The following is a 14305-nucleotide window of genomic DNA, read 5'->3' as shown; positions in this document are numbered from 1 at the left end:
GAGAGGACCAAGGGTTCATCTGTAGTTGATGGCAAAGTTGAGGCTCCAACCCAGGTGCTCAGACACCTAATTCATCATTCATTTCCAACACACCACTCTCCTGCCTCTCCTGCCTCAGCTTTAAAGAAAAATCACGGAAAGATGGAGAGTTATGTAAAGATTAAGTATATAGGGGGAAATGCTTTTTAATCCTAGTACAATCATATGAAAGGTAAAAGGAGCCCAAAGTCTCCAGTGAATATGGTTCACTAAAGAAAAGTCCAATGGTTAATAGACATGGGTTAAAATGGATAGGAATCAACCCAAGTGAGGATCTTTTTTTTTGGGGGGGGGGGGGGAATGACCCAAAGTAGTTTACAAAGTGAAATTTTTACCAAGTGGGTGGAGTCGCTCTTGAAGCTGCTCCAGCCCCACAACCCAGCCTGGGCCACTTGCTCACTCACTGGCTCCCTCCTGGAATCTGGCCATCCAAGGGCACAGACCTGTTTAGGGATTTAGGAGAAAATCCCCTAAATCCCCAGTGTCAAAGGGAGCATAGTTTGACGGCCCAAATGGAATGTACTGTAAAATAGCTAAAACCCAAATGCTAATGGGTTGACAAAAAGCTAAGGGTATTTTTTTGCTATAGAACAAAGGAAATGAGGATGCTTCTGTTAATATACTTAGCCCTTGTTAGACCACACCTGGTGTACAGGTGGGTTCTGTTCTAAGGAACCCTATAGAGTGGCTGGAAATTCAATTCTATCAGGAAACCCTGAGTTCAAGTGTTGCTTCTTAAACATACTGGCTTTGTGACCCTGGCAAGCAAGAATGGATGTGCTACAGCCAGCTAGATGTAGATCTGGATGCAGAGACACATGGGCACGGGGGTGATGAGATCAGTCGGAGACAAACTTTGTAAATCTTTTGTTTGCCTTGTAAAGGGAATCTTCCTTTACCATCTAATTTAGGCCACACCTGAGGGCCTGACCTTCCACTTGGATTGCATTGCTTTTCCGGGGCAGCCCGGAAACACAGGTCCTGCAAGACCACCCAAAAGGGACCCCTCCCCAAAAGGCAAAATCTCCAGTGAGGGACTTGGGTCATTCCCAGGCCACCACCCCCTCCCATGAACTCAGGGAGAGAACTTAAGGGGAAGGAGGAGAGGGTTCCCTCTTTTTTGACCTTCCATTCTCATGCTGAATGCTAGCCAGTTAGCCATCCATGTGGCCTTCTCTTTAAGCTCTTCCTAACTTTTCTATCTCTTTTTTAATATGCTGTAACCTTAATAAATCTCTATTTTCTTTCCAAAACCTGCATTCCCTAGTCTGAAGCGCAATTCCTCATGGGGCAGAACTGAACCCAAGAAACAAATCAGCGGCAACAATCTGGAGAGCCAACAGCTCTCCATTTTCAGTGTTTAATACTTCAGAAGACCTGGATTCAAATCTTGCCTCTAAAATATCCTGGTTTTGTGACCCTGACAAGTAGGAATGTGCTAGAGTCAGTTCAAACTGGCTCAGGGGAGCCACTTGTTAAATTTTCAGCATTTACACCTCAGAAGTCATGAGTTTAAATACTGTCTCTAAACCATAAACAGTAGCAAGCTGCTGTTTGTCCTTCATTCTCCAAGACCATGACATCAGGGAGATGATGTTATGCCATACAAGGAGGGATGCTGTGTTAAGTCACCACCCTGACTTTCGCCTCTAGAGCCATCTGGGTCTAGTGGCCAGATAGGGATCCACTAGAGATGGCCCTGGAGGCAATGACCTTAAATTTAAAGCTAGGTCTTTCCCAAGTCACAGTTTGACTAGGCAATAACCCAGTCAGTCATTACTTTTAGGCAAGATACAGATGAAGAAAAGAAACCAAGAATGATTTCCAAAAATTCCCAAAAAAATGAAAAATGAAAAAAGTTTATTTATTTTGCTGGGACAGTAAGATGCTCAGAGGTGCTAGAGCCACTTTCAAACTGACTCTAGGGAGTCAGTTGTTAAGTGTTCAGTATGAGCATTTAACCTACAAATGCTTCAGATAAACCTGCAAATGCTACAACTCGAGGCTTGAATTATTAGGATTGTCTAGCCTGAGGAAAAGCATGAAAAAGAATTTGTGATGTATATTAAATTTGAAAGTGTGTCATGGGTGCATCAACCCCCTCCACCCCCCCACTCCCAGAACCAGTACACAAGCACATCCTACTAGCAAATCATTTCCTTCTCGGGCTTTCTCTAGGCAATCCTAAAGCCATAAAATTACAGAGAATCTACATTGGTAGAGGGAGTGTGCTCACCTGGAAGTTCCCCATTACAATGAAATCTGAGGTCCAGGCCCTATTCCTATCCCTATCTAGGTCCTACATTTGGAAATTTGCATTTGTTGATGTTAACTAACACCCTAGATGATAGAATCAGAATTTTTTAAGAGTTTCCTGGGTTAGAACATTGGGCTGAACTGAATAAATATAATTAAATTGAGATATGTATAAAAATCTTCCACTTGTTTCAAAATTAGAATTTTAGAAGCTGGGGGGGAGTCAGGTCAAAGGTAGAGGTTGTCTGAAAATGATCTGAGGGTCTAAGTGGATTTCCACAATGGGTATGGCAGCTAAAATGGCAGTAGAACTACACATTTCATGCAGAGATGGATGGATTGGGAGGAAGGGAGGGGGGAGGAAGTAAGGGGTCTTCAATAGACAAAAGTCTGATCAAAATTATCACACAGAAAGATAACAACTATAACTCTATCAGCCTTTGTCTTCATCTGTAAATGAAGGGGGAAAACAGAAGACATCTAAAGTCACTCTGATCTGGAGATAGTTCAGGGAAGACACTTCTCAAAAAGGGACTGGAAGTGAAATCAGAGGTTTTTGATTCAAATCCCAGGTTCTCTTACTTTGTAACTGTGGGACCTTGAACAAGTCACATCATTTCCCTGGCCTCAGTGCCCTTCTCTGAAAAACTAAATGGAGCTGGACTAAATGATTTTCCTGTTCCTTATCTATTTTCCTATGACATGGGAGCAATGGGGGCAATAGAATGAGAGAGTTACTTGTCAGCAACAATATTCAAACACAGCCAGTTGACAAAGAGGACTTGGAGTCAAGAAGTCCCAAACTGGAATCCTGCCTTAGACACAAACTAGTCTCAGTTTCTTCATCTGCAAAATAGGGGTAATAATAGCCCCTGCCTCTCAGGATTGTTGTGAGGATCAAATATTTGTTAATATTTGTTAAGTACTTTGTAAGCCTTACTAGCTGATATTAATATTAATTATTATTGATATTAATTGCATGCATTCACATAAATTACAAATATAAATTATATTATCATATTTATAATTTTGCATTTGATTTTTATAATATTGATAATTAATACAATATTAATAATTATGTTAATTAATATTAATAATTAATTATATTAATAATGGTGAATCATAATAATGGGTCTCTTTGATCAGTAGTGAGTTCTCCATCACCATTCTTGTTTCAAGTATGGGTTAGACCCCATACTTGGACCAGCTTGGAGCTTCTGTGACCCCCTCCAACTCACTCCTAGAATCCCCCAAAGTCACGAGATGGAAGGAACCTCAAAGACCCTCCAATCCAATCCAAATTTGCCCTGCCAAGGGCTGGCTTCCCGCCAAGAAACACACACACATAAAGCCTTGTACTAGGGCAACTAGACAAACCAGAGTCACTGCCTTTTATTAGCCCAAGACTAATGGGACCGAAAAGCAAAATGCTTTATGGGAGTAGGGGAGGGGGCTGTGCTCCTGGCTGCTCCCCAATCAAGACTCTCCCTCCCCAGGCTTTGGCTAATATCTCCCAATGCCCCGAACTCCTGGAATGGCTGGCTGACTAATGGAATCCCTGAGAGAGGATAAGAGACAGCTTCTCCCCTCACCCTTGGAAGCTAGGAACCCAGAGCCAGCTACTGGTTTGTAAGGCCCATTGTAACCAGGAGTCCCATCACCCTGATTTTCCTATTTGGATTACAGAATCTGAACTGTAGGAGGACATTCCTCTTAACCAGTGGGGTCTGAGGCCAGATGCTTACAGAAAAGGCCCCTGTTGGCCAGGGGTGGGTTCAATTCTGGGACTCTGAGAAGGGATTTCACTGGTAGGCCAAAAGAAATCAAGCAGGTAGCCCCCCCAAAATAAAGGCAAGTAGGAAAAAGAGATGGATGGAAAGCTCACAGGAGTAAGAAAAGCAAGTCCCTTCTTTGCAGAGGTGGGGAACTATGGATGAGTTCAAAATGTCCAAATCAGGATATGTTGGTTGGTTTAATGAATTTCTCTTTTTTCTTCTGTTGTTGTTTTTTTAACTTTTCACTTACTAATTGATTGTTACTCTCTGGGAAGGGGAGCATCCAGAAATAAAATGATATAAACAAAAAAAGGAAAGACTTAAGGTCTAGAGATTTCTGAAAGGCAGCTAGGCGGCACACTGGATGTATCACTGGCCCCAGAGTCAGGAGGATCTGATTTCAAATATGACCTTGGTTACTTAATACTTACTTAGCTGTGTGTCCTTGGACAAGTCACTTGACCCTGTTGCCTTGCAAAAACAACCACAGAGTCCTCTGTGGCTCATTTGCCAAGTGTTTGACCTAGGGCAAGGAACTTCACCTCCCTGAATCTCAGTTTCCTTTTTCTATAAAAATCAAGAAGCATGAGATTGTAGATTTAGGGAAGGATCTTAGTGGAGCACAATACTGAATACAATACCTCCCTTTTACAGATGAAGAAATTGAGGCATAAAAAGGTCAAACAGGGTGTCTAAGATCACACAGTTTCTGAGGCAAGACTAGAAGCTTAATCCTCCGTAGATTATATCTATACATATATAGATATAGAAATAAAGATATTTCAGATATATATGTAAATATGTATATATATAGACATATATATTTTAGATAGAGATAGAGATTCCATGAATATAAACATTACTCCCCTTTCCATACTCTACAATCCAGAGAGCAAGTATCTATTTTATCGCTAGATTATAATTCTAACCTCTCTGAAACTGTGCTCTAAGAAAATCAGGATATACTGTCAACCTCCCAGAAAGAACACTGAACTTGAGTCAGGGGATCTGGATTCAAATTCTGCTTCAGACACTTACAACTGTATACCATGGCCGAGTCACTTAACCACTCCACTAAGGAGTCTCAGGTTGCCCATCTTTAAAATGGGGATATCAACAGTGCCAGTTCTTCAGTGACATGTTTCCCAAAGCTCTCTGACATCCTTCCCACATTTCCAAGTAGAAAGGTTGATGGGCATGGAGACAGAAGATCTGGGTTCAAACCCAGACTCTGCCACTTAATATATGGGCAAGATCTCTTAACTTGGCTGCCTCGGTTTCCCCATCTTTAAAATGATGGGATTGGTCTCCAAAGTTCATAGCAACTCCTATGATCACAAGACAGTAGGATTCAGAATGGGGGTGGGGTCCAGGGATCATCTAGTCTATCCCCACCATTCTACAGATGAGGAAACTGAGGTTTGGGGAAATGAAATGAGGACAGGGAGTAAGTCTACAAGGTGGGAATCTGAACCCAGGTCCTCTGACACCACAGTGAGCTTTCCCATTGAGGATTCTGAGGCAAGGTAGAGGCATTTGAACCCAGATCCTCTCACTCCAAAGCCCAAGGGTCGCTCTTTATCCTCCTCACTCCCCTGGTTACAGGCCAGGCAAGGCTCAGGAAATGTTGTCCAAACTGAATTAATGGATTTTCTGTAAGCCTTTGTCCCAGTGGCCTCAGCCTAGTGCCAGAGGGGCTGGTGGGAAGGATTGGCTGGAGAGAAGAAAGGAGGGGGGTAGGGAAGAGAACAGAGGAAAACAGCCCTGGGAAATGTGGGTGTGGCCAATGCAAATCTGGAACACTCATTAGCATTCTGGAAGACTCTCCACCTTGTCAAACAGCATTTGCAGGGATAAGAAACAGCTGATGCCAAATCCGGTTTCTGAACAAAGGCCAAGTTCTCATCTCTCAAATGTCGGCCATGCAGGGCCAGCCCAGGGAAGAGACTGAGTGAGAGACCATGACCACCATCCTCAAGCTGGTTGGAGTAGAAGGATTAGCTCTAGTCTGTTTTGGACCCTGAAGGCAGAACAGGGACAGAGAAGCAATAGAAATAGAAAGAATATAAGGGAGATCCTGGCATCAGGAAGAGCTGAGTTCAAATAGTGCCTCAGATATTTATTAGCTTGGAGACACTGGCCAAGTCACTTACCCAATCTGCCTCAGTTTCCTCATCTGCAAAATGAGGGGCTTGGATCCACTGGCCTCAAAGATTCCTCCCTGCTATAAATCCCACCTGTGAGACCTTGGACAAATCATTTCCTCAGAGTGACTCAGTTTCCTCATCTGTGGTCCCTTCTAACTCTAAAGCAATGGTTTAATGCAGATAGAACGGTTAGAGTAAGAACCATCCCTTACAAGCTGTGCAACCATAGGCAAGCTGCTTACCTCCTGGGTCTCAGCTTTGATGTTTGAAGACTGATTTACCTCTTCTCTCATCTGATCTTGATAACCCTGTGAGGGTGGTACTACTGGAAGTATTATGCCTACTTTACATGTAAGGAAGGCAACTGAGGTCTGGAGATGTCAATGGATTGCCCAAGGTCATTAGGGAATGACAACTCAACCTCAGAGAAACTCCAAAGAAGTTACTTCTCTCCACTTATCTCCAAAATGGAACATTGAGAGAGAACCCAAAGGAGAATAGCCTAACAATCCATTTTTTCATGGAAAAACCAAGTAAATGAAGAATAACCATAGCCCAGATAGAGTATCACTTAGCAATGGACTGGCAGTTTAGCAATACTGGGTAAATTCACCTTGGAATGGGCAGTTAGGTACACAATGGATAGAGCACTGACCCTGGTGTCAGGAGGACCTGAATTCAAAACCGACCTCAGACACTTAATAATTACCTAGCTGTGTGGCCTTGGGCAAGTCACTTAACCCCATTGCCTTGCAAAAATAAAAATAAATTTTAAAAAGTTCATCTTGGAATGCCAGAAGCTACCTTATTCCCATTGGGTCAGTGGGGGAATCCCACTAAGGAATTTCTCCCTTTGAAACTCCTCTGGTGGAGTGGCCATAGTATCCATATGGCAAAAGGCCACTATTTGATCTCAGGTCCTCCTGACCCCAGGACTGGTGCTCTATCCACTGAGCCACCTACCTGCCCAAAAGACCACAGGATCAATCACACCCTCCAGAAAAATTATAAGAAACAATTAGCTCTTCAGTTAGTCTGAGGGATGGGGAGGAGAAACCAGACCAAGTTAAAATTAAAGGTGAGACAATGTGGGGGGGGGGACCTTTTTTTTAAAGGGACCAAATGAGGTCTTGTTGCTATTGTTCAGTTGTTTCAATCATGACCAACTCTGATTCTTCATGACACCATTTGGGATGTTTTGGAGACACTAGACTGATTTGCTATTTCCTTCTCCAGTTCATTTTACAGATGAGGAAATGAAGGCCAAGAGGATGAAGTGACTTGCTCAGGATCACACAAACAGGAAATATCTGAGGCTGGATTTGAACTCAGGCCCAGTGCTCCATCCACTGTACTACTCCAATGAGTAATCAAAGGCACTTTTCCACACTCTACAATCCAGATTAACTGGCTTTCTAGTTTACTCCTCACATACAATACTCTATCTCTTATCTGCATATCTTTGCACAGGTTTAAGGTTTGCAAAGCTCTTCATAAGTATCATCTCATTTGATCTTCATCATAATCCTGGGACATAAGTGTTATTCTCCCCATTTCAGAGATGAGGTCAAGTGACTTGTCCAGGGTCATATAGCTCGGAAGTATTAGAGTAAAGATTTAGACTCAGGTCTTTGTAAGTCCAGCACCTAACACACATAGGAGTTACCTCATATGGCTGCTTGTTGATGAACTGACTGCCATCACCATTTGATGCTAATTTGGCTGACAAGCTTATCAAGGTGAATTAACACTTGGTTATTAAGCACCCACTGCATGCATTTGTCATGAATGCCTTTGGGATGCCAAGAACAGTCTGCTCACTGCCTTCACTATCCAAAACCTCCATCAGAGTTAAGGAGCCAGGAAAACAGTCGTGGGGCTAGCTCATCCGTCCATCTCTCTGCAGATGGACAATGGGACAGATGAGGAGGAAGAAGAGGAAGAGGAGGAGGAGGAAGGCTCCAAGCAGGTTGGGCAACATTTGCAGAATCCCCAAGTCTTTTTGGAAAGTCCCAGCCAGTCCCTCAGGAGATGAGCTGAGCTACTGAGACAGCAGGGCAGGCCCCATGAGCCTTGATGAAGAGGCCAGGCAGGAGAGTAGACAAAGGTGTAGAGGAAATCATTTTTCAGTTAAATGAGGCCAAAGAGGCTCGAGGAAAGAAGGGAGGAATGCCGATAAGTCCAGACTATAAAACAGAGGGAGGGTTTTCAATGGCCCTTGTTTTCCATTTTGCCTTTGTCTACTCAGGAAAAGGTCAACCCTGATCAGATAGGAAGAGGTAGCGCCACCTGAGACAGAGAGAGAATGCCAGGGGAGAAATGAAGCAGTGGAGGAGGGCATTCTAAAGAAACAATGGGATGGATTCCCATCCATGAGCCGCGGCATCTGAGGAAGCGGAGATATAGATCTTTCCTCACTGTCCATCTCTACCAAAAGGACAGATCTCACATCCTATGATGAACCTGGACCTAAGCTGTGTGCTATTGCTAAGTCACTTAAACTCTCTAGGCCTCGGTTTCCTCATCTATAGAAAGAGAGGATCAGAATACAGGCTTTCTAAAGGTCCTTTCCAGCTAGGACTCCTCAGGATAGTATCTACCTTACTTCTGTGATCTTGGGTAAGTCACAGATTCTTAGAAAGTTGTGGCAGCCTCTCCTTTGGAGACCTCCAATGATGGAGAAAATATCAGCCCCAGAGACAGCTCACTCCACTGAATTCTCATGACCCTGGACCTCATGAGAGAACCCATATACAGGTTCAAAGTAGAGCTGTGCTGGGATTTATGTTAGCTTCCTATAGCTCTGTCTGGGAAACTGAGGAATTCTAAGGAATTTCTGGAGAAAAGAAGTCTATGAAGAAACACTCATTTTGATGGATTCCTGACAGAGGAAGAAATAAAAGGAAAATTGAGGGTCAAACCAAACCCCATCCTTTTTAGACACACACACAGTCAATCAACCAATCAATAATCATTTATTAAGTGCCTACTGTTTACCAGATGCTCTGCTAGGAAAGGAAGATACAAACAACAAATAGTCCTTGTTTTCAGGGAGCTTACATTCCATGGCATATACCAAGACATACCCATATAGGCAAACACCAATCAAGCAAAAATTTATTAAGTGACTACTGTTTGTCAGGCACTGTGCTAGGAGATAAGGATACAAACATTATTAAGTACCTACTATTTGCCAGACTTTGGGCTAGGAGATGAAGACATAAACACTAAACAATCCCTGTCCTCAGGGAGTTTATTCCAAGGCAGATTCATATAAGAAAATACAAATCAATCAAGCATTTATTATATGCCTTCTATTTGCCATTCACTGTGCTGGGAGATGAAGATACAAACACTAAACAATCCCTGTCCTCAGGGACCTTACTTCCATTCCATGGATATGCCAAGACATACCCATATAGGCAATTATCAATCAATCAAGTAGTTATTAAGTATTATTACTGTTTGCCAGACACTGGGCTAAGAGATGAAGATACGAAAACTAAATAGTCCCTGTCCTCAAGGAGCTTACGTTCCATGAAGTATAACAAGGCATAACCATATAAGCAAGTACAAATCAAGCAAGCATTCACTAAATACCTACTGTTTGCCAGTCACAGTGGTAGGAGACAAGGATACAAACACTAAATGGTCCCTGTCCTCAGGGAGTTTACACTCTCCTATAGGTGCCATCTGATTGAATCACAAAGTCTAGCTTTGTAGACTGTCCATACAGTCAACCTGCATCTTCTGCTGGGGTTTCCTCCCCAATAGGGAAACCAACTGCAGGCTGACACCATCCACAAAGATCAATTAAAAGATGTTAAATAAAACAGCAGAAGTTGCAATGGAACAAACACTATGATTCATTATGATCAGAGAGGAAGTATATGTAGAATGCAAGGATTTTTCAACCAAAATGACATCAGGAAGGAAACCCTTATTGAATAGATATATAATAGACCTTTGAAAAACATAATAACCATTTATGTAAAAAATAAAAACCATATAATGGAGATAAATATAAGGATGCAAGACTAAATATGAAGCTGTTCAATGACCCACAAAAGTTTCAATCTTGTATTTTCATATTTTTTCAACTTATTTTGACCCATCATTCCCAAGTTTAAAAAAAAGCAATATAAAAGTGAAACATAACTTCTACATGGGGACAAGCCATGCCATAGGAAGCCCAAGCAGGCCTCCACTTCTCCTACTTCACGTCAATGCAAAAACACTAACAAAACATAATCAGGCCCAAATGGCCCCAAAAGACCCTCTAAGCATCAAGAGTAGTAAATTCACAATCATATCCACTGTAATTAAGTGTTCCTCCACCAGTGTTCCTACCATCCTGTGAAGGAAACATAAGGGCAAAACAGCTGTTCTAGGCAATGAAAACTTACCATCAAAGGCTCCATTTTCTTGTCCTTACAGAAACTGTGACTTCTCCTGGCAACAGGTGTGGTAGTAAGAGCTCTCAAGGGGGATTTATTGTTAGTAGGTCGGACCCTCTCTTTTTCAATGTCCTGTGGTACCTTAGTAACAAAAGAGAAAGCAGTTTGATGTAATGAAAAGTGTCTTGGATTTATGAGTCAATAGTCTTAGGTTCAGATTCCAGTTTTCATATTTGCTAGCTGTGTGACTGAGTTCCTGTCAGAACCTCAGTTTCTTTTTCTGAAAACTAAGGGCAATAATTCTTGAAATACCTAGCTCCATGAGGTTTCTGAGAAAATGACTTTATAAATCTCCCAGTGCAAAAATCAATCAGTGTTTTGACTGATTAATGATTCATTACTATGTGCCAGGCTAAGAAATGAGAAGCATTACTACAAACAGAGGAAATTTTTAAAAAAAGTTTTTTTCATTCATTAGAACAACATGAACAGGCTACGGGAGTCTTAGTTAAATAGCCAATGGCTACTGGTCAATTCAGTTCAATTAATCAAACACAAAACACCAATGGCAGCTGTTCCATGAAGCTTTCATTGTTGTGTGACTCTCGATTCCCCAACTGGGGGGGAAGCTCCTTGAGGGCAGAACTCTGTCAGCTAACACCTAAGACCTCCCAGAACAGGGCTGGGAATGGCAGACCCCAAGGAAGAGAGGTTGCAGCATATGATGTAAGGGGTACTCACGTGGAGTGGGAGAAGCTGAATACAATCCTAACTTTGTTACTTGTGAGCTGTATCAGTTATGAGTCTGATACTGTGCAAAGCTCTGGAGATACAAAGAAGTCAACAAACATTTATTAAGCACCTTCTGTGGCTGCTTATCTTTCATTCTCAAAGAAGACCATGGCATCAGGGAAGTGATGCCCTGACAAGCACATGAATTGGATTTGAGTGTGTGTGGGGGGGAGTGGGTAGCTGTGCCAAGTCATCAGCCTTTCTTTCTCTTCCAGAGCCATCTGGGTCCAGTGGCCAGATATGGAGCAGGATACCTAGAGATAGCCATGGATTCAAGGCAATCAGGGTGAAGTGACTTGCCCAAGGTCACACAGCTAGTAAGTGTCTGAGGCTGGATTTGAAGTCACAAATAAACCAACAAACATTTGATAGGCATTACCCTAAGCTCCTGGGTTACAAATAAAAGCAAAAAGGCAGCCCCTCCCCTCAAGAAGCTCACAATTTAATGGGTCAGACAACATGCAAAAATTATGTAGGGGCAGCTAGGTGGCAGTGGATAAAGCACGGGCCCTGGAGTCAGGAGGACCTAGTCTGGTCTCAGACACTTAATAATTACCTAGCTCTGTGGCCTTGGGCAAGCCACTTAACCCTATTTGCCTTGCAAAAAACCTAAAAAAAGAAATTATGTACAAAAGAGACTAACATAGATAATCAATCCCCAGAGAGGTACTAGACTAAAGAAATTGGGAAAGCCTTCCTGTAGAAGGAGGAATTCTAGCAGGGACTAGAAGGATGCCAGGAGGCAGAGATGAGGACAGAGAGCATTCCAAGTTCTCTAAATCCAAAAAGAAGTGACCCCACTATTACCATCAGCTGAAACTTACCCAGGCTTGAGGGCTTCATGAGATGCAGTGGGGTTCAGTGGATGGGGCCACCTAGCCTCAGACACCAGAAAACCTAGTCCTGAGTCTTGCCTGGGACCTGGGACTAGCTATGTAACCTCACAGGAGTCACCAAAGCTCCTGATTAAGGAAATCTCACAGAATTGGTGACTGAATTTCAGTAGAAGACCTTGTCCTCCTCCCCCACAGGAACTCAGTAAATCCCAGTTCAAGATAAGCCTCCTATCAACAAGACAATATTCCCCTCCCAAGGCCTGAAAAGATTAAGTCTATGAGCTTCAGCACCTCATCTACAAGTCCCTAATTATCCCCTCTTTACTCTTTAAACTACAGTTCCTGAAGTTAAGAGGACCTGAGTTGAAATCAGACCATAGACACTACATGTGTGACCTTGAGCAAGTCACTTAAACTCCGATTGCCTCACATCTGGAGCTTTCTCCAGTGTTGCCAATCCATATCTAGCCACTAGATCTAGACTAGTTTTTTAACTAAAAATTTTAAATATAATTTTTATTTTATGATTATTTATTTTCTTAACTACAATGTATAATTATATATTTTATTTCATTTTAATTTTTTTATTTTTAAATAAAAATCAAATTTTCTTTTAAATAAAATTATTTTGTTTCTAATAAAATTATTTTTGAATAAAAATTATTTTTAAAATTTATTTTAAAATTAATTTTTTTAATTTTTAAATAAAAATTTGTGGGTTTTTACTAACTAAATCTGTTTTTAAATAAAATTATTTTGTTTCTAATGAGATCATTTTTGAATAAAAATTACTTTTTAAATCACATTCTACTTCATTTTTAAATTAAAAATTTATTTAAAATAACTTATTTTAAAAACTCAACAATTTAAAATTACTTATTTTAAATTAAATTAAGTAACAAGTAATAAAAATTGCTTATTTTAAATAAATTCTTATTTTCTTAAAAATTGTATTTTCTTTTTTAGAAATATTTTAAATAAAATTATTTTGTTTTAATGAGACTATTTTAAATCAAAATTTATCTTATTTTTTAATAAAACTATTTTAAAATAGCATTGCATTTCATTTTTTAAATAAACATTTTATTTTAAATTCAAATTTATTTTATTCAATAATTTAAATTAAAAATCATTTATTTATCTTTTAAATAAAATTACTTTGGTTTTCAATAAAAATCTTAAAATAACATTCTATTTCATTTTTAGATAAAAATTATATTTTATTTCTTTAAATAAATTTTTAGTTTCATTTTTTGAATAAAAAATCTTAATAATTGTTTGGCATGTGGGTTTTTGGAGAGATAAAGGACTGCAGTAATTTATTAAATCAGGTGTCACCAAAGTGCCCCAGCCCTCCACCAAATGACTCTAAGCCTGATCCTTGGGCCAGCTCTGGGTGCTCTAAGGGCTTCTGAGAAGGGAGCAACCTTCCTCTGGGCAACCCAAGTTTGAGGTAGGAGCAGAAACTCAAGCTCCTATGAATGGGGTCCTAGTTGGAGGGCCAGAATGGCTCTCCTGGGCCTGTGGCCTCTCCTACAGGACTGCGATTCTCTGGCCCTTTTCAGCAGTGGCGCTGCTATTCCAGGCTGGAGGATTAAATGTCACATTTCCATCAGCATTCTCCCAGAAGCCCTCTCCCCACTGCTCCCAGAATAGCAATCTTGTAGGCAGAGAGGATAGGCAAAAAGAATCATTGGATGCCTAAAACCAAAGCAGAAATCCTGGTGGGGGGTAGGAAGGGAATGGAAGGGGGACGAGGGTAGAGGAGGCCTTTAGCAGTGGTCAGCTGTGTTTTACAACCAGGTTGGTCTACACTAGTAAGAACTCAAGTCTTCCCACTGTCCGGCACTGCCCCACTTAGGGTGGAGTTTCCCTGTACAACAAAAACTGCTCAGGGATGTGGTGTATTTTTTTGTTTCAACCAATGCTTTTATAAGGATAGGGAACCCTGAGCATGGAAGCTTCCTCCATCGAGGCAAACTGGCAATCTTTTTGTAATTTAGTCTTAATGACTTGCCTAAGGCCCGAAGAGGTCTCTTAGCATACTAGGTAGAATCTGAATT

At 41.2% G+C, this 14305-nt stretch overlaps 1 protein-coding gene across 5 annotated transcripts in view; it reads right to left on the bottom strand.

Annotated features, from left to right (window-relative positions):
- Positions 1-14305, bottom strand: part of KIAA1671 (KIAA1671 ortholog) — a 319688-nt gene that overhangs the window by 120800 nt on the left and 184583 nt on the right. For all 5 annotated transcript variants that reach the window (XM_074206146.1, XM_074206145.1, XM_074206148.1 and 2 more), the window contains one exon: positions 10624-10755. In XM_074206146.1, coding sequence (XP_074062247.1) covers positions 10624-10755 — 132 coding nt within the window. The remainder of the gene's footprint in view (positions 1-10623; positions 10756-14305) is intronic.

The sequence above is a fragment of the Macrotis lagotis genome, chromosome X (genome assembly GCF_037893015.1).
Source record: "Macrotis lagotis isolate mMagLag1 chromosome X, bilby.v1.9.chrom.fasta, whole genome shotgun sequence".
Lineage (NCBI taxonomy): Eukaryota > Metazoa > Chordata > Mammalia > Peramelemorphia > Peramelidae > Macrotis > Macrotis lagotis.
Note: the sequence above shows the minus strand (reverse complement) of the source record. Positions and strands in the feature narration are given on the sequence as shown.